Source organism: Arvicola amphibius, chromosome 8 (assembly GCF_903992535.2).
Source record: "Arvicola amphibius chromosome 8, mArvAmp1.2, whole genome shotgun sequence".
In the NCBI taxonomy this organism is placed as follows: Eukaryota; Metazoa; Chordata; class Mammalia; order Rodentia; family Cricetidae; genus Arvicola; species Arvicola amphibius.
In genome coordinates, this window is record NC_052054.1 from 128,676,009 (window position 1) to 128,701,431 (window position 25,423).

At 47.1% G+C, this 25,423-nt stretch overlaps 1 protein-coding gene across 3 annotated transcripts in view; it reads right to left on the minus strand.

The window, feature by feature from the left end:
• Positions 1-10,234: 10,234 nt before the first annotated feature.
• The window catches only part of Nrp2 (neuropilin 2), a 117,565-nt gene continuing 102,376 nt past the window's right edge, over positions 10,235-25,423 (minus strand). For 2 of the 3 annotated variants that reach the window (XM_038339355.1, XM_038339354.1), the window contains exon 17: positions 10,235-13,477. In XM_038339355.1, the coding sequence (XP_038195283.1) occupies positions 13,173-13,477 (305 nt within the window). In that variant the 3' untranslated portion in view covers positions 10,235-13,172. Of the gene's footprint in view, positions 13,478-16,135; positions 16,187-25,423 lie in introns of all 3 variants that reach the window. The other variant, XM_038339353.1, reaches the window with a different exon arrangement.

The window sequence follows — 25,423 nt, forward strand, 5'->3', positions numbered from 1 at the left end:
ATAAATAAATAAATATTTTTTTTAAAGAGTCAGTCTGTTCCTGAACCTAAGCACGAGTGGCTGACTTTAGTGGTCATAGCTGGTGCTGGTCAGCAGAAAGATTCCACCTAGTTATAGGTTAGCTTGGCTTCCATTGGTGTTGGCTATCAGTGACCTGCTTTTGATTCGTATAGCCGAATTGACTTCTCTTGTCTGTGGATTCAGATCCCCACAAAGCACCGGTGGGAAGTGGGGTGGAAAGAAAGCAGTGGTGTTGGGGTCTGCACTGGAGAGGGAACTTCAGGGACTTTCCATTCTTGCTCATGCAACACGTCCTTACATGATAGGAGCCAAGAGCTCCCACATAATGAATTTTTCCTTTGGTACTCATTTACCAGTAAGCATTAAGGCCTGTGTATTTTTGCTGTGCATTTCCAGACTTCCACTGTGACTTGTCAGCACCTAGGAAAAAAAGAAATAGATGTGACCCATCTCTTTAAGATATGCCCTCCCCAGCTGCCTTTCATCTTGGTGGAGAGAAAGAGTAGGTGGGACTGGTATGAGAACGGGGATGGGGAGTGGGCAGTGATGTGACTTTAGGTCCATCTCCCAGGCGGAATAGCATGGGCTTGCCAAGCCTGTAGCATTCTTGCTGTGTTAAGCCCCAGTGTTGGGTTCAGATGGCTCCACAGTGGCCTCTGCCTTCAGCACCTGTTGTCCTCCTGTAGCAGAGTGAGCTGTGCAGCAGCTTCTTCCTTCTCGAAGGCATGGGTGCAAATGGGGGTACCATTAGACATCTGGACACCCCATGGGCTCCTGCCGACTCTGGGGTGATGGCAGGGCAGGAGACTATCGTCTGAGTCACGCCGCCATCTGCAGCTGTAATTCTAACCACGCGGTCAATTGTAAGAAGGGTTTCTCACCAGCTTTTACTGCGTTTGTGCATCGCGATGACTGAGCAGCAGATGGGAAAACAACCGAGATCTCCCATCTCTACCTCTTCACTGAGAGAGTTGCTGGGTGGCCTCTCTGCGGTTGTCTATAATTAGGGCAAACACTACCCGCCCCATTTTCTGCTCCGGTTTTATGCATTTATTCTAGTCAGACCACAAACACTATTTTGTTTGTTTGTTTGAATAGTGTGGCTCTTGAATTCTAGAGAAATCCTTGGTAGAACAGAAACTCCTTAACCAATACTGCCAGATAAAATGCAGAATACTCAGTTAAATACGAATTTTCCATAGTCAAGGAATATGATTAATTGAGATACATCTAAGTGTTACGGTTTTTGAGGTAAGATGCTTAGAGAAAATGTGAGGGGCTGGCGTGACAGCTCGTGGGTAACAGAGCCTGACCATCTGAATTTCATCTCTGTCCTCCAATTTCCAACCTGCATTTGCCACACAGGCGTGAGTGTACACACATGCACACACACACACACTACATGTATGCAATACACTGTATGCACACAACAGCAATAATAAAAAGACTTAAATGTGATAAAATGTACATAATGCATTATTTTTGTATTGTTTTAACCATTTTGAAATAAACAATTCAGTTGTACTAAGTACCCTCCCCGTGTTGGGTAACCACTACCCATTTCCAGAACTTTCTCATGGCGAACCCTATATCTTTAACAGTAACTGCCAGTTCTTCTCTCCTTGCCTCTGGCGCTCCCTAACCGACTTCCTGTCTGTGTGAATTTGTCTATTCTACATACTTTATATAAGTGGACTCACTGGCATTTGTCCTATTGTGTCTGGCACAATTTTACTTAGCACAATACTTAAAAAATTCATTCACGTAATTAATGTGTGTCAGAATATGTCATTGTCTATAGTAGACATTTTTGTTTATCTCTAAACTGGTTACGGGCATTTGTGTGTTTCCCCCCTTTGCCCGTAGAGAATGATCCTGTTCTGAGCACAGCTGCCAAGGGGTCTGCTTGAGTCTGGACTTTCAATTGCTTTGGGCAGACAGACCCAGCAGGGGAACTGCTGAATCGTATGGTGACTCTATTTACCTCCTTGAGGAACTGCTGTACTGTTTTCCTTAGTGGTTGGGTGGGTCATTTTAAAAGATTAATTAAAATATAATGAAACCATTAAGCCCTCCCCCCCTTTCTTCTTGCCCCTCCCAAGTCCTCTCCTCAAACTCCCTCCCTAATTCATGGTTGCCTCTTCTTTAACCATTGACACAAATACATGTAAGCGAATAAATACAGATAGAATCCTCTGAGTCTGCTCAGTGCTGTCTGTGTGTGTATGCTTCTGGAGGTGACCACTTGATATTGAATAACCAATTAGGAAGACTCACTGGCTCGGCAGTTGTTAATTGCTTGTACTTCTTCATCTAGGGTTGGCTCCTATGGGTTTTTCTCCACCTTTTTTGGGGATACCAACTAATGTTGGACTTGTGAAGGTCTTGTTTAGGCAGCCATATTGTTGAGATTTCATGGGTATAGCTTCCCTGTCGTAGCTACAAAGACTTCCTGGTCCCCTGGCTCTCACAGTCTTCCGGCCCCCTCTTCCTTAACCTTTCCTGAGCCTTACGTATAGGAAGTGTTGTAGATGTCCCAGCTGGGGTCAGGCACCCGACTGTCCATTGTTCTCTGAACTTTGACTAATTGTGGTTTTCTGTGATCCTTTCCTTCTGCAGCACAAAGAGGTTTGCTGATGAGGGTAAGGACTGCATTTGTCTGTGTGTGTTGACTAGGTCCCTGGAAGGAAGCAAGTCTGGGCCATAGGACAATTTTATTGGTTAACTCTGGCAGCATTCCAACCATTTCAATAGAATTTTAATTTGAATTATTTTATTTAACCTAAAATACCAAAGTTAAATAGAAGCCAGCAGTGCCAACATCCTCGTTGGGACTTGTGGACATGGTTTCTCTGCCCAAAATCTCAGAGGTTATAGGCAGTGTTTTTGAAGCTTGGTCCTCACTGTTTGGAGAGCACAGAACAGAAGTCAGAGACCAAAATGCACTTAGCCAGAGTCATGGCTTCCCAAGGTCACAGATTTTGAGGAAGAACTGTATCTTGAGCCCTGGTCTCTTAAGATCCCAAGAACAGCATTTTTCTTTTTTTACCCTCTCAGCATGTCCAAGTTCAAGGAAAGTGGAGGACTGGGAACTTCAAAACCTTATGAATGTCCTTTGAACTGCCACGGGTCTTAAATACAGTTGGCTCCAAAGAGAAGCAGGAATTCTCAAGGAGGGGTGAGGTGAGGAGGGCAGGGAGAGTTGCCGGGGAAGGTGAGCCCAGGTGGCGAAGCTGAACTGCCCAGGTAACAGTGCTGACGTTAGCCACCTGCACACCGAGTCAGCAAGGCAGAGAAGAGAGAAGGGCAAAGCTGTGGTTCAAGGCAGAAGCAGTCGAGGGCTTCTTTGTGCAGACATTTCTGGGAGGCCTGTGGAGCTGTGGAGCTCACAGGCTGCCTCACAGACAGAACCACATTTCTGGGCAAGGCTGAACCTGGGAGTGGAGGTGTGTCCACTGTCCGTGCCTGCTGGTTCAACAAGGAGCATGGTGAAGCCCTTCCAAGGGGTCACTGTCCAGATTTTCATGTCTTCAATGCCTGACCAAGGCCTTTCTACAGATGCCTGAGCTCCTGTGTGTACATGGAATCAGACAGGGCCTGAGTCTGGGCTCGTGGACTCTGGTGCTGCCCTGTGGGGTCTCTCTTGAAAGCTGAATGTGAGGCATTGCTGTATCTGGGGCCCTAGAAGAAGGAGAAAATGGCCCCGCTCACATTTCTTTAGCAAAGTAGCCTCTTTTTTTGTTTGTTTGTTTACTTGTATGGCCCTTGAAAACTGGTGGGGACTGGAAAAATGCTCCCCGACTCACGTACTTGCACACTTACACACACTTGCACACACATGATCTCCAGGTTTGTTCCTGGCAGGGAAGGGAGAGGAAGCAGGTTCCTCTCTGGATAAACTACAGAAGCAATTTGGATCATGGCTCCCCCTGAGGTTTGTTGCTGGGGTCTCCGGGAAGGGCTTGGAAGGAATATCCTTCTTCCAAAAGCATCTTCTCATTGTCACTGAGAGAGCCCGGAATAAGGGAGGACTAGCCTAGCTCGTGTGGTGAGACGTGTGTGTGTGTGTGTGTGTGTGTGTGTGTGTGTTCAGCAGTGCTGAGCCCTGGAGCTCAGGGCCAAGCTCTGCTTTGTCTTAGCTCTTAGGACCCTATCCAATTAGCTGCTGGTGCTAATGGGGTCTGAAATTACTGCGAGGCCTTGGGGGGAGCAGGGTAGCTCTGAGGACCCAGGACAGGTAGCAGGTTCTCCGCTGCCCTCTGTTCCTAACCCCACCTCACATGCATAGCCTGAGGCCTGAGAGAATGGGAATAGAATCAGGGCTCTGCTGTTTCTCGGTCCCCTCCCCCACCCCGTCCCCACCATCACTATGTTAGGAAAGAGACAGCCTCAGCCTCCAGATGGGCCCTGTTTTCTGAAGCATAGGCCTGTTCCAACTGCATTTCACTGGCCTGCCTCCTCTGAGGAGCTCGTAAACATTTCCAGAAGGATACAGACAAGAAAAAAAAAATAAAAAGTTCTTATGTAAACACTAGATGGCTAGCAACCAGGAGATGTTATTAGTTTATTAAGATTTTAAAAATACCCAAAGCTCAACGAGAGGAAGGAAGAAGAGATGCTCTCTCCTTTCCCCCTGTTCTTGCTGCGGGGTCAGTAACACGCTAGAAACCCACGACTCAGGAGCCTTGTGAAGTCCACGAAGATCACAGGAGGGGCCAAGAGCGAAGCTGCAGATTTGACTGTGGTGACCTTCCAAGGCCTGGGAGGACTGTGACAGTAGCTGCTCTTTCTGAAAATGAAGGGACGTCACAGACCAGTGCGGATGAGAGCCAGCCTCCTCACCCCGACCTTCAGGCACTAGTGTGACCTTTACCTTCTGTGGCTACACTCTTAATGACTACTTTGTGTCCTGGGAAGGCATGATCTCTTTTCCGCAGGATCTACAGCTCTTCCTTGGGGGCATCTTTCTTAGCAACTCCATCTCCTGTCAGGAGATGGAGCAAACAGTGTTATCTTGGAGGCTCTTCCTTGATGAGTTATTTAGAGACAGTAATCCTGAAGGCTCCTGTTAGAGGCACCTGCTAATTGCCGGTTTCCAGTAACCAGCCCTGATCCATGTGTTTGGCTATTGGTTTTCTGTTCTCCCACTGGAGTGTAAAAAGTCAGGAAGTGCTCAAAAACATTTCTCAAATAAAACGATGTGGTCAAATTTCCTTTTGGGGGTGTAAGTAAAGTCCCAGGATGAAGCAAAATCAGCTCTGGTTTGTAGCTTCCGCAGGGAGGGGGTCATCTTAAGGCTCTACCTGGCTTTCCTTGGTGTAAAGTCCCCTGTGGGAACTTAGCAGTACTTCTTTGGCGTGTATCTGGCTCTTCCTTTTGCCTTCATCGTTCAAAGTCCGGTTTGTTTTGAATCCAATAATCAGAAAGCAGAGAATCCCGAATCCATTTGTGAGGGCAAGGATGTGCCTGTGGTACTCAAAGAAATGTGACATCTGCCTGACAGGAAGTTGACACGGAGGAACAGACAATCCAGCAATTGGCTGGAGAGCCCTTAGTTCAAAGGCAGGGCCTGGTCCACCATCCTAATGTGGACCATGCTAACCCTGAGGTAAAGCCTCTTTGCTGGTCACATGTCCTTCCTCTGCTGCAGACTGTGGCTCCCCACAAGGGATGCCCTGTGGACCCATTTGAATAAATGCCTTCTGTCCGAAAACTGGATGCAGGGGATAGAAACTTAAGGACCAGATCAAGGTTCAGACAGCATAGTGCTGTCCAGAATGACTTAGTTAAGATGGCATCTGCTGAATATCTGGGGAACAGCAAGTAATCAATAACCATGGCTGTTATGTAACTAGTCTGGCAATAAGTCACTTTTGGTCTATATAAATGTCCTTGGGGTGAAGGGTGTGTGTTCCTGTTCAGAATGAACAAAGTATGCCGCCACATCTGCCCTTGGGTCTGAGCTATTTCTCTAATTCCCCACCTCCACAACCCTTCATCTTTAGACTCACGGTGTTCATTTCCCTTTGGTGGTTTTCCCCCCATATATTGGTATTTTATTCCCCTTTTGGCCAAGCCATATGCCATTGCATGAATTTTTAACATAACTTTTATTGATTCTTTGGGAATTTCACATCTTGTGCTCCAATCCCACTTACTTCCCAGTCCCTCCAGATCCTCCCCTCGCTCCCATGGCATCTTCCCAAAAGAAAATTTAAAAAGTATTACTTAAAAACAAAACAAACAAAACATCCACCCCACTCCTCCATCTTTCCCGCCTCTCGACACCTCTTCATCTTGGTGGCACTGGGAGCTGCAGAGTGTCACACAGTAGATGCCTTTGTCTACCCTCGTTGGTCTGGTGCAAGGCTTCTGGCTTCTGGCACACAGTCCTCACTGGATCCTCACCAAAACTCATCCTGGATATCCTGCTCTCTTAGTTAGGGTTTCTATTGCTATGAAAAGACACCATGAGCACAGCAACTCTTATAAAGGAAAACATTTCATTAGGACTGGCTTACAGTTTCAGAGGTTCAGTCCATCATCATCGTGATGGGGAACATGGAGGCATGCAGGCAGACATGGCTACATCTTGATCAGAAGGGAAAGGGAAGTGGACTGAGTCACACCAAGGGAAGCTTGAGAGAAAGAGACCTCAAAGCCTGCTCCTATGGTGACACACTTCTTCCAACAAGGCCATACCTCCTTAAACTGTCATTCCCTTTTGGGGTCATTTTCTTTCAAACTACCACACCTGCCATTGCCTCTAGTTATGGAGATCCCAGGGCTCTGGTTCCACAGGACCAGTCAGTCCCTTCATGCATTCTAGCAGGTCATAGATGGGGTAGATGCTGGAGTATCCACCTCAAAGCCCTGGATGTGAGTCTGAGTGGGTCTAGTTGGTCAGTCTGGGCCCCTGGGGGATCCTCTCTCAGGCAAGGGGCAGAGCTAGCTCTTCTACACTCACGGTTATGAGTGGGGCCAACTCTGCGGGTGTGCGTCCAATCCTCCCATGAGGGGTGAGGCCAGCTCTTTTGCTGTAGTGGCCAGTGAAAGGCAGGCCCAGCTCTTCCAGAGCCAGCATAGTGTGGTGCTGGCTCAGCATGGCCACTAGAGTTCAACACACATGGCTTCCTATGATCTCCTGTGGAATCTTGGATCACAGAGATCAACACAGACCCTAACTGCAGCAGGACCAGAAATGGTTCTTGCTAGCAGTTTGGGCCTGGATGGCACCATGGCCCCAAGGGCACTGCAGATCATCCAGGTCAGTATGACTCTAGGGGCAGTATGACTCTAGGAGACCAACATGATCTCAGATGGCTGACCAGACTCCAGGCATCTGCGTGATCCTTAGTGGTAACAGGAACCATGGACATAAGATCAGACCCTGACTGCTACAGGGCCACAGACACAGATATGGCCATGGGCAGCAACCCAGGCCTGGATGATGCCATGACCCCAGATGGGAGCACAGGACCGTTAGACACAAACATGTCCACAGTCAGCCGCCCAGATCCCAAGCATCTGTGGAACCTTTGGTGGGAACATGGGCTGCATCAATGCAGACCCCAAATGCAGGAGGACCAAGGACCCAAACATGGCCCTTGGCAGCAGTCTGGGCTCAGACAACACCATGGCCTCGCGTGGCAGCACAGGCCACACTCAGATTAGCTTGGCCCCAGTGACAGCAGAGCTTGTGGACACCAACATAGACTCATATAGGTGTCCAGGCCCCAGGCATCTGCTTCAGGGGTAACTGAAGCCATGCAAATCAACACAGATCCTGACTGAGGTAGGACCACGAACACAGATATGACCCTCGGTGGCAGCCTGGTCCTGAACGTCACCATGGCCCCTGGTGGCAGCACAGGTTACTCACATCAGTATGGGACAGCTCCAGCATGACTCTCAGACACCAGCATGGCCTCGGGTGGCAGGTCAGACTCCAAGTATCTGCATGGCCTCTGGTGGTAACAGGAGCAATGGATACAACACAGACCCTGTCTGCGGTAGGGCCTTGAACTCAGACATGACCCTTAGGTGCAGCTCAGGGCACCTGGTGGCACTGCAGGTCATTCAGATTCACGTGGCCTCTGCAGCTGCCATGGTCCTGGACGGTAGCAGGCCACCCACATCAGCCTGTTCCTCCCTACCCTTGCTTCTTCAGCTCTGCCTCTCTCCACAGCACAGGGACCACTCTGCTGCTTTTTCCCTTCCATTTCTCCACCACACATTTGCTGATCATAATGGTGTCTCCCTGCCTGGAGCTACAGGGCACCAAGCAGGCCTGTAGATGTCCTCATCCATGTAGATGTCCTCATCCATGTAGACATCCTCATCCAGCCTGGACTTGAGGACTCAGGTGGGCCTGTGGCTGTCTTTACCCCTCTTGGACCGTGAGTTTCATTGTATGAATATTTCTATTTATTCAATTGAACATCAGGTTTTTATTAGCTTTTAAAGATTTGTTTTTATTATTTTATGTGTATGGGGATATGTCTCTATATGCTCATACGTGCAGGTGTCTGTGTATGCCCGAAGAGGAAGTGTAAACGCTTCATCAAAGAAACATCGCTTTGTAACTGACGGACACCATTATAGAAAACCACAATCAGAGTTGTTGTAAGTCGGGGGCTGAGAAAACACTCCTGCTCCTAAAGGTCAAGAACACTAAGCAAAAGTTGGCAGGAAGACTGTTCGAGCCAGAGGGGCAAGGGTTTGCTGTGAGACTGGGCTCCTAGTCATGTCAGAAGCTACATCCATAGAGCCTCACCAGCGTGGCTGCCTAAAAATGACCTCAGCCAGGACAACACCAATAGACATGCTAAAGAGGACAGGGTAAAGAATACAAGGCCTAAACTCTACGCAGAGAGCTACAGGCAACCAAGGAATGTTGAGAGCAGAAGAAAAAAATCTTCACCAGGGAAGAGCACACCAACTGGTTATCCAGTACCAAATAGTCAGCACTGAAAACATATATACAAGTCACAGTATACAGACAGGCAATTATATTTGGTAACATATATGTACATACATATACACATATGCATATAACAACAATTAATGAAAAAAGAGACCGTAAATTTGAAAGTGAGCTAGAGGGGTATATGGGAGAGTTTGGGGGGGAGGAAAGGGAAGGAGGAAATGATGTAGCTATAATCTCAAAAATAAAAGAAGCAATTGGAAAGATAAAAAATTAAATGAAAACATAACTGGAATAATGGAAGAAAACATCTGGAAATCACACATCAACTTAGGGACTAATACTGAGACTATAGACTCTGGTGGTTCTTAGAACAGAAAGAACAACAGGATTCTCTCGTGGGTCTTTTTGAAACAGAGAACCCTCTGCCCTGTCCCCAGAGCTTCTGATTTAGTAGATCTGGGATGGAACCCAAAATATGCATCTCCAGCAAGCTCCCAGCCGATGCCAGTGCTCCTGGCCTGGGGCCATGCCTGGAGAGCTCTCCCAGGCCTTGAAGCCCCTGGAGAGGTGGAGAAGCAAGAGTCAGAGAAAAAAGGAAACAGCAAGGAATCTGAAGTGGTAGAGTCAAGAGAGGAGAGACAGTGAGAAGGGTCCCAGCTTCTGAGGATTGTCAGGTAAGGTCTACAGGTAGTCAGGTATTCCACCCAGCCAGATCAGCCATTACCGACTTCAGGATATAAATGCCATAAAATGCCAACAAGTTGTACAGGCTGTTAAATCCATGCGGTCTCAAGAGAATGACAAACCACCTCAGTTGATCAGAATGAAGGGTATTTGGTATCCTCTCCAAATTCATATGTTGAAAGTTTATACCTCTGAGATGGTATAGAGGCCGTGGGGTCTTTGGGCAGTAGCTAGGTTTATGTTAGGTTGCAAGGATTAGGTTAATACTCTCACAGGAAGAGACAGTCAAAGAAACTCACCCAGGAAAGGAGAGACAGTGCATGGAGGGAAAGAAGTTGTCTACAAACTAAAACGTCGTCAAATGTGCTGGTTCCTTGATGTTGGACTTCTCAGCTTCCAGAATGAAGAGCATTAAATGTCGCCTGACCAATGGCATCCTCTTGTAGCAGTCCAAGATGGCTAACGTGGAGTATTTGCCAGGACACACAAGTGTGAGTGGCAAAGTCCGGAAAAGTTCCCAACACACGGAACAATCTGGTTACTCAAATCCCAGTTTTGTTTTTGTTTTTTTTTTTTTTGTCTCCAATAAAGACAATGCAGTTCTGGCATAATGTTTATTTAAATAGTAATCTTAAAAAGGCTTTATACAAATAATATAAACACAGTTTGACATTGTTTTTTACATTGTAGAATCACAGTAAAATCTCTCGAGTTTCCGTGATCTGGCTCAGCCAGCAAATGGTCAAAAACTGCACATCCTGGAAAAAGCTTAACGTCCCCCCCTGCCCGTTTTCTTGTCATTCATACTCATTCCTTGGACCCTCATCCCTGTGAACTCCCCATCCCCACCAAAGAGAGAAAGCAACCCTGTGGTCCCATGGACCGCCTAGCCCGGGAGAGCGTGGAGGTAATGTGTCATTCAGTACAAGGCAAAAAGGACACCAACACTGTGAGTTAGGTTTCCCAAAGGGAACAATTCAAGGAGATGGGCCAGTTAGCCTATCTGCAGATAAAGATAACCAATGCACCAAGGGGTCCCCTGGTCAAGTCAGAATCAGACCCAACCATCTTTCTTTACATCTCACGACAGACCAGCCTCCAGCCTGAGTGAGGTATCTACTTATAGCCCTGAGGACCCTGTTTCTGTTTAGCCCTCAGGGACCACTCAGAGCCTCAAATCAGCCAAAGTGAAACGGATGCGGGACTTGTAGAGGGATGCAGGTTAAGTTGCACATAACTTAGACCTGCAGGCTTTAAACAGGGCCGGTCTTTGGGGAATCAGAGTAAAATGGTCATGAGAGGACCAGGGGTCCCAGAGTGGGCCTGTGAACTTCTCTTCTCCCCACAAGCTCTCAATGTTCTGAATTCTAGCTGCATTGGGGGCAGGCGGGGTAAAGAGGAGAATGAGCTAATACAGACTTTCTTCTACTGTGTGCCCAGCTCAGAGGGCATCTAACACTAAGCCCCCAGGGCTTAAAAGCTTAACTTTTCACCTCTACCACTGTGCCAATGAGTGCCAAGATCAGCAGTGACACTCGGGCTCTGGGTCAAAGTCACAACACCACCACTGAGTTCCACGTGACCATTCACATACACAGTAGATACAGAGAACCCAAAGGCGCGCAAAGACACACACATGTGGATAAATAGCTGTCGCTATGACCGTTCCCTCTCTGCGTACAAAACACTGTGACATCACCATCTGAACTAGCATTTTCATAAGTTAACATTTAAAGGAACCAGCCAGTCCCATTCACCCTACTTCATTTGCCTGGGTTCGAGACAAATGAAATTGTGGGTGACCACAGCAGCAAAAATAGTGAGACAGTTTCCCACTCATATGCAACAGTCTGGGCAGACTGGCAGGGCCTGTAATGTATTTCTAGGGCACAGACACCCTTTAGGCATTTTAACACAAAGTCAAGATTGGGATCTTGAGGACAATCTTCATTCTGTTCTTCATACCTCCCTTTCAGGAGTCATCTAGGGTCTGATTTTCCCCAGGTAGCAGGATTCATCCCGCTGTGGGTCAGCCGTGGGTAGGGGAGCTGGGAATGGAGTCACCGGGGTGAGAGAGAGGAGGAAGGCCTTAACTTGTGAGACAGTCGTCATTCCTACCCAGAGGGAAAATAGGTTTGTCTTCATTGTTTTTCAAGGCACTTAATAAAAAACATATAAACTGCTGTGTGTATGTGTGTGTGTGTGTGTGTGTGTGTGTGGAGTGCGTGCACGTGTGCATGTATGTCTGTATTCATGGCACATCACGTGTACAAATAAGAACTGGTCTTCCCGAGGTTGAAGCAGTGTGGTGACGACTTTGTGCACAGCACTTGTGGACTTGTGGGTAGCAGTGACTCATGATGGAGTCTCCCCACAAGAAATCAGTGTCATCAACCTAGCAAGGAGACCGAGTCGACAAAATGTCTCCGTCCACGTTGCTCAGTCTTCCCAACACAACTGGGGTTCTCGTTCCTTCTCCTTTGCTCTTCTTCCCATCTAGGGGCCAGGAGGAAACACACTGACAGCTTGATTTCCCACCCCGCTCTGAGACCAGAGAATAGAGAAAAATCTCTCTCCTTCTCTCACTCTGTATGTGTGCGTGCGTGCATGTGTGCGTGTGTGTGTGTGTGTGTGCGTGTGTGTGCTGTGTGCATATGTGAATATACGTAATAGGAAAAAGAAAAGGCAAAGCCACCAGCAGAGGCCCCACAAAGGGACACCCCACAGTCACAAACTCTGGGTCTAGATTAAGGAATGGCCCCCAGTCATCAAAGCATTTTAAGGCTTGTCTGTGTCTAACCATAGAGGTGTGTCTATGGATTCTGGCGTGTGAAGTTTCTGTTCTGGTTTATTTTAAATTGTATATAAGAAAGAATTGTTCAGGCTGACCCTAAAATGGCAATCTTCCCCTGGATTAAAAAAAAGCTAAAGGCAATAACATCCTACTTCAATACGCTAGGACTGGAAATGGCAGCTCCTTGGGCGGCTGGCAGAATCTGAACACAGCCCAAGTCTCTTCAACTGTGAGACCATCTGAGGACGAGCTAAGCTGGATGGCTTTTGTTTAAGTTTTCTTTATCCAGATGGGAGGGCTGCAAAGACCTTTCGCTTTTCAAGTGTTGATAGAGAGAGGAGGGGATCCCACCCCTCTCTCCACTTCCCCACTGGATAAGTCATTCGCTTCTGCCTCTTTGAGTTGCTCACAGACCAAAAAGATAAAATGTAACAATGCAATCATAATCATAACGAACCCACAAATGAATAGAACTGTGACTTCACAGAGATACGTTCCTGTCCGTTCCCACAGAGGACGCAGCCCGATTCCTGCATTAACTCGGCCACCACAGTCCCTGGTGGGCGACAGTCTCCCTCCTGGCTGCATCTCACTCTCTCCCTAGACTGTTCTGTCCATACCTTCAGTACTCTGGATCAGTTTGATTGAGATTATGGCATTCAGTTTCCAAAGGGGAAAAACACGTACTCTTCCCTAGCTCCTCTCACCGGGACGAAGCGTCAGACGCAGTTCAGCTGCAGTCCCTCAAGCCTCTGAGCAGCACTTCTGCTGGTTCATCTTGACCTTGTGCTTGAGGCCGTCGTAGAGCTCGAAGTTGTAATTCTCCAGGGTGGTGCAGCTGCGCGAGCTCAGGCCCGAGTAGGAGCAGGTGCAGTACAGGAGGAGCCCCGCGCAGGTGGCCCCTAGCAGGACGCCCAGCGAGCTCATGGCGATGATGGTGATGAGGATGGGATCCAGTGTGTACAGCCAGCTCTTTTCTTTGCCGGATGAAGGGCCACCAGCCCCTGAGGTAGGGGAAGAGGAGTTGTTCCAGTCTCCCTCGTACTCGCCTATGGCACAAAATATACAAGATTATAGGCATGGGGACGTCGTAACTGAGGTTCCCCAACCCCGAGTCTCTTTGGGGCTTAGCAGTAAGCAGCAGGCACTGGGGAAGCTTCTGTGTCCTAGCTGTATCTTTTGGGACCTGGGACCTAGCCTCTTCCCTGGCTCCATTCTCTCATCTATAAAATGGAGACATTAGTAAAACAATCTTCTGGATTGTTAGGAGGATTTAGTGAACCAATAATTGCCAAGTGCTTGCAGCCCGGCGTATGGTAAGTACAGCCTCACCCTATCTGTCTGCCCGCCCGCCCGCCCGCCCGCCCGCCCGCCCGTCCGTCCGTCCGTCCGTCCATCCATCCATCCATCCATCCATCCATCCATCCATCCATCCATCCATCCATCTATCTATCTATCTATCTATCTATCTATCTATCTATCTATCTATCTATCTATCTATCTGTGTGTGTATGTATTTATGTATGTGTGTATCTACATATATGTATTATCTATCTGTCTATGTATATGCATGTATGTATATATGTATCTATCTGTCTATGTGTATGTATGTATGTATGTATGTATGTATCTGTCTATGTGTATGTATGTATCTATCTATCTGTAATTGGTGATAGAGCACTTGCCTCAGATGCCTGAGGTCCTAAATTCAATCCCTAATACTACAGAAGAAAGAAATGGATACATAGTGGATGTTTAAGTAAACTATCTTCCATTACTTAGTTCAGGTTTTGTTGTCTTGTTTGTTTTGCTGGTGACAATCAAACCCAGGGCGCCATGCACACTAGGCAGGTGTGCCACCCCTCTGATGTGTCTCTAGCACTCAGGGTTTAGCAGACTCCTCGGGGGCCAGTGCAGTGCCCATGATGGATCATGTGCTGTGGGCTCATTTCTTTGTGCTGTCTCATGCCTCACTTCCAACTGCCTCAAGTTAAATCAAAGCACAGCCTGAGACTGTTTTTATATCATGAGTTTCTCCACTTAGCATTCCTGGCCATATAAGTAGCACATTTCCTTTCCAGCCCTCAGCCCTCCCTTGACAGCTGTATTAGATTGGTACAGGTTAAACTGGCTCACTGTTCGTGTCTAAGTTCAAACCCTTAGCCCTTTATTAGGGGGCGATCTTACTGGGAGTCAAGGCCTTTGCTGAGGCAACAAGAAGAGGCCATTAGGTTGAGCCCTAACCCAATCTGACTCGTACTTCACAGAAAGGAGGAATGTAGACATGAGCAAATTCAGAAATGGTCATGTGAGAGAGAGAGAGAGAGAGAGAGAGAGAGAGAGAGAGAGAGAGAGAGAGAGAGAGAGAGAGAGAGAGAGAGAGAGAGAGAGAGAGAGATGGGGGCGATGAAGTGGGGAGAGAACCTCACAGCTTTCAGTAAGAACCAGCCTTGTCCATACCTTCACCTAAGACAAGCCTCCAAAGTGGGAAGAAAATAAATTTCTGTGGATGAAATACCCAGTTTGTGGCCTTGCCATCAGCTCAGGAAAAGACATCCTTTTATGTCTAGTGTAGGAACAATGCATGTCTGTATGCAGGACCCAGCTCCTCAGGGTCCTTTAAAAAGGACTACATTTTTGTTAGTAGGTGCTGCAACCGAGGTTTAAAGGACCGGAGTGACCAGGTAACTCACTCCAGTTTGCCACAGAGAAGTTAACCGGCCAGAAGACAGCTCCCTGCACACCCCTCCTCTCGCTTGGCACGTTAGCGCTTCTCCTTGATCTACTGCAGACTCCCATGTTGGCCACTTGTGCTCTTTTGCCCATAAAAGGAGAGTTGGAGAGGTTTGTGCAGGGAGCCCCTGAAGCCAGCTGACAAGGTGCTGTTTGGGCTTGTCACTCCAGTTTCTATAACTACGCTTGACGTTTCTGACTAAGGTCAGGTTAAAAGCAACTGCTCTAGAAGCTTCTAAATGTTTAGTCTTGACCTGAAGTTGTTCTGTGAGTGTAGGGCTCCCAGTCATCAGACTTGGCGCTCACAAAAGTCCCGGAGGACCTCACTACTGAGTTCAAGGTAGAAACTACATCTACGTGTTTGCCTCCCCTTTCCCAGGACTCTTGAATTAGCCTCTAGAAGTGTGTGCATTTGAAATGCCAAAATAGAGCTTGGAATAAGTGTGAAGAAAATGAGGTGACCAGCGTGAACCAAACCCTTAAGTCTTCAATACGCAAGACCTGGCGTCTTGGACAGTGGGACAAAGATTCCCTGTAAGTGGTGGAGAACGCTGCCCATGCTAGCTGGAGGTGGTTCACGGTCAGACAACTCACTCAGGCCTCTCTGTGGAGGATGTCATTGGGGTCAGGCAGTGACAGCAGAGAGCTCACTTTACACCTCTAACGGGTTTATCCAGATTTGAAGTCTACCGATAAAGGGAGTTGCCTGAAATCTGATAAACTTTCTAAACCTGGAGATTTGACCTTGACAAAGTCATTAGTGGTTTCTTTGTTCTCCTCTGGGCTCTTTTTGCTTATATTTCTGACTGATAGTTCTAAATTCTGGTCTTCCAATAGCCAGAACATTATTTTTTGTTGATGTTTCTAATGAAAGTTGAGCTTCATGATTATCTGTTAAATCACAGTGATACCCACCATCAATTTTAACAAAAGTTGAATTTCATGATTATCTGTTAAATCACAGTGATACCCACCATCAATTTCATCTTCATAGCCCTCTCCCCCATGGATTTCTGGAATGTCCACTATTAAAATAAAGACAAAAGGAAAACAAGCACACCAAATTATCAGAAGTTCTGTCATTGCAACCAAAAGGCAAAGACTCAACCATTTTTGAGCCTGGTTCCCCATTGTGGTGGGCTTCTAGAGAATCCCACACTTTTAGGTCATTTAGCATGCACATTGCTAGAGTATTTCTCCTGCAAAAGAGCTTTATTCCTACAATAACGAGAAAAACAAACTAAGAAAGGCCACATCTTCAGTAATAAGTAACCTCTGTCCCTTGTGTTTTCATAACTGTCCTTCATTACTAGTTGAGGTGTGGGTTTCAGTGAGGCCCCTTGACCTCTATGTGTATCCCCAGCCACCATTACAATGACAAATACTTAACGTAGCAAACTAAATCTCCCCATGTGCAGGAATCTCAGTAGACACAAAGTGCTAGAGTCATGGGTTCGGTAACCACAGGGCAGCTGAAGGAGGCCTTGCTTCATCATCAGATGCCTTAATGTGAAAGAATTGGAAAGACTGTCTTGATGTCGTCTTCCCTTCTACCTGTGCTGCTGTTTCTTACCTTCCCCATCCCAGGCTATTTTTATGTTGTGTTTGTTTGTTTACAGCTTAGACTAGATCAAACATGGGCACCCAACCTAACTTGTTCAGGCTTGAGTAGAGCTACTAACTTCATTTACTCTGAAATTTTCCAGTATTATCAATGCCTATCTTTTTCTTTTATATGATAATTTGAGGGTGTTTTATGCTCAACACTGTCCAATTTACAGAAATCTGAACCAAAGAAAATTACCTGTCTAAAATGTTAAACCATTTAAAAAGAGACTCAAATGTGTGATAGTAAACAGAGTTTTCTCATTTCTGCCCATGTCTCAAGCTAATTAGGACACTCAAGACCTCAAACAGCTGAAGTAACAAGGAGAAGAAAGAACTTTAGACCACACACAAAGTCTTGCTCATCAGCATTTGTGTATCGGCGACCATCACCTTGACCACAAATTGAACTGAGAGATCTATCACTGTCATTCTTTTAAAAAAATCTACTCATTTCCAATCACATTAAAAGTCTCCTTCCCTCCTGGCCGAGTGCTAAAGCGTGTCCACATCCCCACAGCCTCTAGAAAAGGCCGCACGGAACAGCCTGCCAAAATCCACTCAAAGGATCACTGCCATGTGGCACTGGTCCTCCACAACTCCAGCCCAGTCCCGGCATGCTTTAGCGTAGCAACTGGCATCTGCAGGCCATGCCAGCTTTCCTACCTCGATGCCCATCTCCTAAATTACCCTCCAGGCCCCCACAAAGCAGGCTGTTTCTTTGAAATGAAGATGTGAACATGATTCTACAAGAGGCAGGTGGTGTCTGTCACAGGGATCACACTGAGCTTGTGAAAGTCAACTCAGACTTTTTTAAAAATAGGATTATATGTATTTTTAAAAATAAGAACCTGCAAAAAGCTTACATTTCTGACAATTAATTAGTTTGATGGGATGCTCAAATGTCTTAGCATCTACAAGGCTAGAAGATACGGGCTACTGTACATTTGTAGTATATGAGTCAGACTAGGGCAAGAACCATGGGCTCTTAACAGTGACCTCTGGGTAAAACCCTGCACTTGCTTTAGGTATTTGGTCTCTATCAAAGACAAGAAAATTTCTCAGAGGCTGGAGTGTTCCCTTGCTCCATCTCACAGCCCAGAGGAGAAGACCGAGGTCACCACTGATCACAGACTAGAGAGGGAAGGCTGTGGCATTGACCTTGAAAGAAAAGGGATAAATGAATGGCAATGACTGTGGGGACATTTTTTTCCTAGGCCTGCTGGCTCTAGAAGCAGTGGACTGGACAAGATGGCTTCCTAAGAATTGGCCCGTTGCTAAGTTTCAGTGGAATTGATTGCTCAGGCCCAGCTGAGGTTCTGCACCTGGACAATCAAAGGCCACTTAAGGTAAGGAACACTTCAGCAGCTCCGGTCCGCTCTTGGAATAAACACTGATCTCAGGAATTTGTGTGAGTGGGAAGGGGTCAAGAAAAGAATAAGTTAATCAACCTTTTCAAAAGCGCATCTGCTCGCCAAGCCTAAAGAGAGAATAGCACACTGGGGAAAACCCAAATAAAAGGAACATTTGTACAAAAAGCAATTCACTTTGATAGCAATTTCTCTAGTCCCTTTGCTCGTGTTCTTAATGTCTGTATTTGATTAAGAGATTTTTCTCTTGGAAGCTCCTTTGCTTTTCACTGGCCTCTTGTGTTTTCAATTGAGCCCACAGATAAACCTAAGGATGCTTTTATTTGTTTGTTTGTTTCTTTCTTTTCAGGATGCAGGCAAGAAGGTGGTTGATACATGGCGGGGGTGTTCTGGAGTTCTGGCAAAGACAAGTAAGAAAGGGAGGGGCAGTTGCCACCACAAAGTCCAGAAGGAGGGGTCCTGGCTCCCACATGAGACAGGAAGAAGGATGATTTGGAGCTGCAGGCAGGAGTGAGGTGGCAGCTGTGTGGGAGGGGGAAATGTCAGCCTGAAGATGCTGTGCCAGCTGGGGAACTGAGGACAGGTTGGAGATGACAAGTATTTAGAATTCACCCACAGCAGGAGCAACACTTGCAGAGGATGACTCAAAATTGTGTTAGTGGTAAGGTGTGTTGTGTGAGCGAGGCTGGGGAGTGAAATGAGCTAACCTCACAGCAGTGCAGGTCAGGAAGAGACCTCAACACCCACAGGACTTCCCCTTGAACCTTTGTGCTCCCATGACCCCGTTTTCTTCTTGGTCCCTGTGTGAATTCAGTCTCAGGCCAGTCTGACTACACAGCCTGATTACTGACCCTTAGGGCCTAATGCAATGGCTCCCCTGCCCCCTTGGTTACTCAGACTGTACTGGACTCAGTCGGCTGCTGAGATTTGTTCACTTTCATTGGGAATGCAGGACACTGTACTGGAGCCACATCTCAATTACACCATCCTTACATGTGTGGTGTATGTATGTGTGATGTGTGTGTGTGTGTGTGTGTGTGTGTGTGAGAGAGAGAGAGAGAGAGAGAAGTGTGTGTGTGTGTGTGTATGTGGTGTGTGTGGTGTGTGTGTGGTGTGCGTAGTGTGTGATGTAGGGTTTGTATGTGTGTGATGTGTGTGGTGTGCGATGTTTGTGGTGTGTGGCGTGTGTGGTGTGTGTGGTGTGTGTGTGGTGTGTGGTGTGTGTGATGTGTGTGTGGTGTGTGTGATGTGTGTGTGGTGTGTGGTGTGTGGTGTGTGGTGTGTGTGATGTGTGTGTGTGGTATGTGATGTGTGTGGTGTGTGTGCATGTGGTGTGTGTGGTGTGTGATGTGTGTGATGTGTGTGTGGTGTGTGTATGTGTGGTATGTGTGTGTGTGTGGTGTGTGTATGTGGTGTGGTGTGTGTGTGTGGTGTTTGGTGAGTGTGTGTTGTGTGATGTGTGTGCATGTGTGTGGTTGTGTGTAGTGTGTGTGTGTGGTGTGATGTGTGTGGTGTGTGGTATGTGTGTGTGTGTATGTGTGTGTGTATGCACAGGGAAGCAAAAGGACAACCTCAAATATTGTCCTCAGATGTTATCTATCCACCTTATTTTTTTTTTTTTTTGTTTCTGTTTTTCCAGACAATTGGCCTAGAACTTGCCAATTCAGCAAGCCTGGCTGGCCAGTGAGCCCTTTGTATGGTTGGCCAGTGAGCCCTACGTATGGTTGGCCAGTGAGCCCTACGTATGGTTGGCCAGTGACCCCAGAGATCTGCCACACCCCATCCAGGTGGCAGGAAGGGCATCCTCTACCATTTGACTGGCTCACTGACTCAGCACTTTGCTGGTAGCTTCTAAAGACTTCTTATTTGTTTTTTTTTTTTAAGATTTATTTATTTATTATGTATACAACATTCTACTTCCATGTATACCCACATACCAGAAGAGGGCACCAGATCTCATTACAGATGGTTGTAAGCCATCATGTGGTTGCTGGGAATTGAACTCATGACCTCTGGAAGAGCAGTCAGTGCTCTTAACCACTGAGCCATCTCTCCAGTCCAAGACTTCTTATTTGTGACCTGAAGTTTGGAGTTACAAGATTTCCCTGGTAGGCATCACCTAGAAAGGGGAGGCTGCATCACATCATGCTTCAAAGCAGTCTTGACTAACCAGTTAAGCAAACATCATTTACAAAAAGGGTGTACTTGGTGTCCAGAGAACAAACTGGAATTTGGGTGATACAGGTGCATAGAATTGGGTGTCTACCATGGAGACTCCTCAGTATAGCTGGGAAACCAAGACTCAGACCCAGAAGAGCATAGGGGAAAATAAAGCATTTATAAAGGGGACTCCACAGTGCAGCGGGAGTCCAGGGAGGGAATTCGGCAAAATATAGCTGGGCAACTGTCAGCAAGGAAGATGCAGGTATAGGAGAGGGGATGCTTGAGCATCCCAGCTACTGCGAGCTGGGCTTGGGGACATTCTATGCTGGGCTTGGGGACATGTTTCTATTCCCCATCTGTTTGACTGTCAGGATCAGCAGCTGAGCCTTTTCTCCATACCCTCATCTCTTGGCTTTTTGGCCTGTATCCCCCGTGATTCACAAATACCCTACTGTGCCTTCCTCTACCAGTGAGGCAGACACCTGCCTGCTATCAGCTTCTGAGCACCAGGGCAGTGAGCGGCTGAGATGAGCTCAGATGCCTCAGATGCCGGAAAGGGGTTAGCCATAGCTCAAACAACCACGCCAGCAGAGTTGCCACCATCCCAAAATGAAAACCAGTAACAAACAAAACCCTGGCCACTTTCATGTGGAAATGGTAACCTGAGGCCCAAGAGTCACCTTGTTCTCTCAGGTGTCCCTTTCTTTTTGCAGGATCAAGAGACAATAGGCACAAGAAGTGTCCCAAGTTGTTGCCTGTCTCCTGCTATGCTGTGTTTTCAGAATGAGAGACACAGAAGCTAGTTATCAAAACATCTCTGGACGTCTCCAAAACTCCCTCACCCTAGAAGCGTCAACATGGTGGTGTCCTGGCCAGCAGATCATAACACTGTAGCACAAACGGTGAGTATCCACACCTACTCACTAGTGGAAAGTGCTTCTCCCCTAAAGGGCCTGGAATACTGCCTGGGACTGTCAGACCACACATGCTAGTCAGGGGAAACACCCCTTGACACGCCAACCTGCAGCTGGGAAGCCCCACCAACCTTGATTTTCAGCTCTCCGGATAGAATGCTTGCTCTTGCTTTCTTCCTATCCCTGGCCCCTCCCCTTTCTGCAGTTTCTGTCAGGAGATTCTCAGCCTTCACTCTCACCACTTGGTATGCTGTGGTCTACTGTGAGTGTGTCGGCCTTGACAGTGTGCTGTGTACTCTCTGCATCGTAAGAGAACTTCACAAGCTTGCCAGGGGAATGGGCAGTCTGCTTCAAACCACTGGCTGCCTTTAAATAATTTAAGACAGCCCATCCCTGGGTCACTTGCGTGTGATCATTTCAGAACATTGATACGCACTGATTTTCTCCGATGAGCCCCTCCCATGACAACACTGAGCAGGGGTGTAAGAGACCAAGCTTGCCACCCAGAGCGTGGGGAAAGACACTCAGAGGAACACTTGGCATAGCGTTGCTCTGATCCTGAGCAGAGGCAGCCCGGGGCATAGAGGAGCGCAGGCCCATGAGCAGGCGTCCACTTCTCAGTTTGGTCCTAGGCGTCGGAGCCCTGCCTGCCCTGGGTCCACTCTGAGCTCCTCTGCTCTGGAATCCATCATTAGCATTTACTGCTCCTTCCTTACAAAACACTGATTCTATTTTGTTCTAAGGTGTGTTTGTGTGAGTGTGCATGTCATGTGTGAGTGCCCACGGAAGCCAGAAGAGGGTGCTAGAGTCCCTGGAGCTGGAGTTACAGGTGGCTGTGAGCTGGTTGTCGTATACAATCTCAACAGCTGAGCTGTCTCTCCATGCTCCACCAATCTGCTCTTCTGATGAGGGCTGACATCATACACAAGGAGACTTCTAAGCACAAGAGCCCTGCCATCCCATAGCACTCAGCGACCATCCCTCACCCTAGCCCTGTCCTGAAGTCAGTAAGAAGAACATGAAAAGCATGGAGCGCTGAGAGTCACAGAGTTCCACTTTTTCAACACCTGCGTGTTTGCCTTAGAAACCAGTGCTGTTGACTATAGACTCGGTGACAAAAAGTCTACTGTGTGGCCCTCGCCTCACAACTTGACTGGAACTGGGCTAATGACATCTCAGAGAAAGCTAGTCTCCACACCTACAGAAACCACTAAAATTTAACTTCCTTTGAAAGAATTCAAGAGCGTATCACAGGGAACCTCTGACCACATTCGTTTCTGCAGGGCCAAGGGTCGTCACTTCTCTTGTGGAGAGGAAGTGGACAGAGGAAGGACGAACGCAGGAAGGCACTGAACAAAACAGCGAGAGACTGAACGCAAGCAACAGATTTTCAGCACCTTGCTCACAGCCTGTGACTTATTTGGGATATGCTCTTGGCTGCTTAGAACCGTTATTGGATTTGGTTCCAAGTGCCTGGAGCCCCCAAGCCAGCTGAATCTGTGGGTCATCCAGGTGGAAGCCGCCTTCTGAAAATTCTCTCAGCCATTCTGTTTTTTATTTTCCCAGCAGGAGACGCGACACTGAGATCTCAATAAACCAGAAATAACGGAGGGCTAAGGAGATATTTCTTGGCACTTCAAAATGTTTAATTTGGTTTAGTGTTTAGTACTGGCTGAGGATTCTTCCTCCCAACCACACTTAATTTCCCTAATTCAGCTTGTTCATCCCCAGTTACAGAGAGGAGCCAGCAGTTCAGATGTTGATATAGACCCTGCCAAATCTGCATTTGAGAGTCAGGCTACTTGAGAGCTGTTCTCCCTTGCTGGGTTTGGCCTGAGTTTAGCAGCCCCCCAGAAGATCCTTTAGCATGGATTTCTACCTTTCAGGGTACAATCAAATGGATGGAGGGTCATGGAAAAAACAATTTTTGGAATTTTTCCATGTGGTTTCCATTAGGAAAAGACAAAGAAGGTTGGTATGAGATTACTGGGGGGAGTCTGATCTTGCATACAGTCATTATTTTCTATTGTTTTTAGTTAAAAACTAGGAAGAACCCCTAAAAGCATTTGGAAATATTAGCGGCAAACAAGAAGGAGGCCGTGAGATGACCTAGGAATACATTCAAGCATGGAGGGAGAGGAGCCGCTGGGGCCAGGAATTCTCCACTGAGCCTCAACTATTGCATGAAAGGAAAAATGCATCCAGAGACATGTTTAGCTACAATATAGATGAGCTTACAAGGCAGGGCAGAAAGTTGTGGAATCTCTCCATCTCCCAAAGTAGGTGTGTCAACAAGCAATTGGCGCTGTGTCCTCTCTGTTGGCTAGTTTTTATTAAGGAATGATGGAGGGGAAGACACAGAGACTCTCAGGGGAAAGGCTCTCTACCGCTCTCCCTGCATTCCCAGAGATGTAAAGAAAAAAAGGAATTCTTCTAAATGTATATGCCAGAGATTCTTCTTTTCCTGGTGGGACTTTTGCCATTTCTTACATCCTAACGTCCCAGTAATCAAGCGGGATGTGCCAGTCAGTTTGTCATCACAGGGACCAAAATGTCTGAGGGGACAAACAAAGCGGGGGGTGTTCGCTTTGCCAGAGGTTTCATAGTCAGCGGTCACATGGTCCCCTTACTGCGGGCTCTCAAGGAGGAAGAGCAAGAAGGGAAGGGCAGAGCAAAACTGTTCCCTTCAAGGTGAGCTTTGGGAAGGAGGGAGAGAAAAGGGGGAGATGACAAGGCGCACCCTCAGTGGCACGCTTTCTCCAGCCACATCCCACATTCTGCTAGCCTGTTTCATATTTATCTATCCATGTCTTGACCCACGGATTAAGCCAGTGCCCTTGGGACACAGTCAGGTCTCCACCAACTCTGGATTAAGTCTTTGGGGGACATTTTATTACCCAAGCCATAAAAGTTACAAGAAACATCACTCCAAAGTGGGATTTGGTACAACCTTGATCAACAAGAGGGAAGACAGACCTGAAGACTCAAACGGACACTAACTTCTAGTGTGAAAGTGGGCATTTTCTAGAAGGCTGACAAACTCCACCACTCTGTTCACATTAATGTCACCAAGAAAATTCACAATACTTAGGAGTGGGCTCTGCTTATACATTCTTATAAGTAAGAACGAGTTTCTAATAATATAATTTTACAGAGGCCAAAATGGTATCATTCTCAATCCATTCACAAGATAAATTTCTCCAGCTCCTTGCTGGTGGTTGGGGATTATAATCCCAACAGGAAGGTTCTGTTAGCTTTATATTTGTCTTCTCACAAGAACTTTCTTTTTGGAGGAAATATCAATTAAGCACTTGAGTGAAGGACCCTTCCCTATGCTTTTTTCCAAGAGAAGGCATTGGCAAAGGATGGTAGAGAGAATGTAAAGACACCAAAAAAGAAAAGGGACTATCAAGAGGGAGAGGGTGGACTCTGAAGGTGAACTGTACCTGACACAGGGTAGAGGTGGTGATTGGGTCTTCCTTGAGTGAGTGCAGGAAGATAGGTGCAGTGGCCCTATCTGGAATCTCAGACCCTGGAAATGATGCTGGGCCCAATGCTTCCCATGAACATTATTGATTGGATACACTTTTGGTCCACATTTGGCTCGGGCTATGGTGACCCCTCTGAGCTCTTAGGATATACCCATGTTTGCTTTGGTCTAGGTCACAATAACTATCTTCTTGTTCTCAATTCCATATGATGAGCTATTCCTAGAGAAGCAATTGAGAGGCACAATAGCCTCTCCAAATCATTATGCTCCTTCTACTAGCCTTTGATAGTGTAAGGAAATACAAAAGACAAAAAGGTTCTTGGGGCTAAAATGTGTTTCCATGGTTAGCAGACACTCAGCAAATAGGACTTTGGTCAGGGACACATGAGTTCAAAGTGCACACTCCTGTCATGACTGGAGCTGGTAGATACCCGCAAGCTGCAGAAGGTACTTAAGTCGGACTGGAGTCTTTGTCTTGGGCAGTGACAGTGCTACTAAACGGGATCAAGTGTGTAACACTGAACAGAGAAGACAAGAGAAGATACTGTGTGCAAGGCTTGGCATGTTGGCATTTGGAACCTGCCAGGTATCACTCCGGGCGAGTCATGTGCACAGTTCGAAGGCCCGAGAGGAAGGGACCCTAGTTCCTCTGCAGATTAAGAGAAAGGCCACAAGGCACACACATGGCCCTAGACACTCTTCCCTGTGCTCACAGCTAAT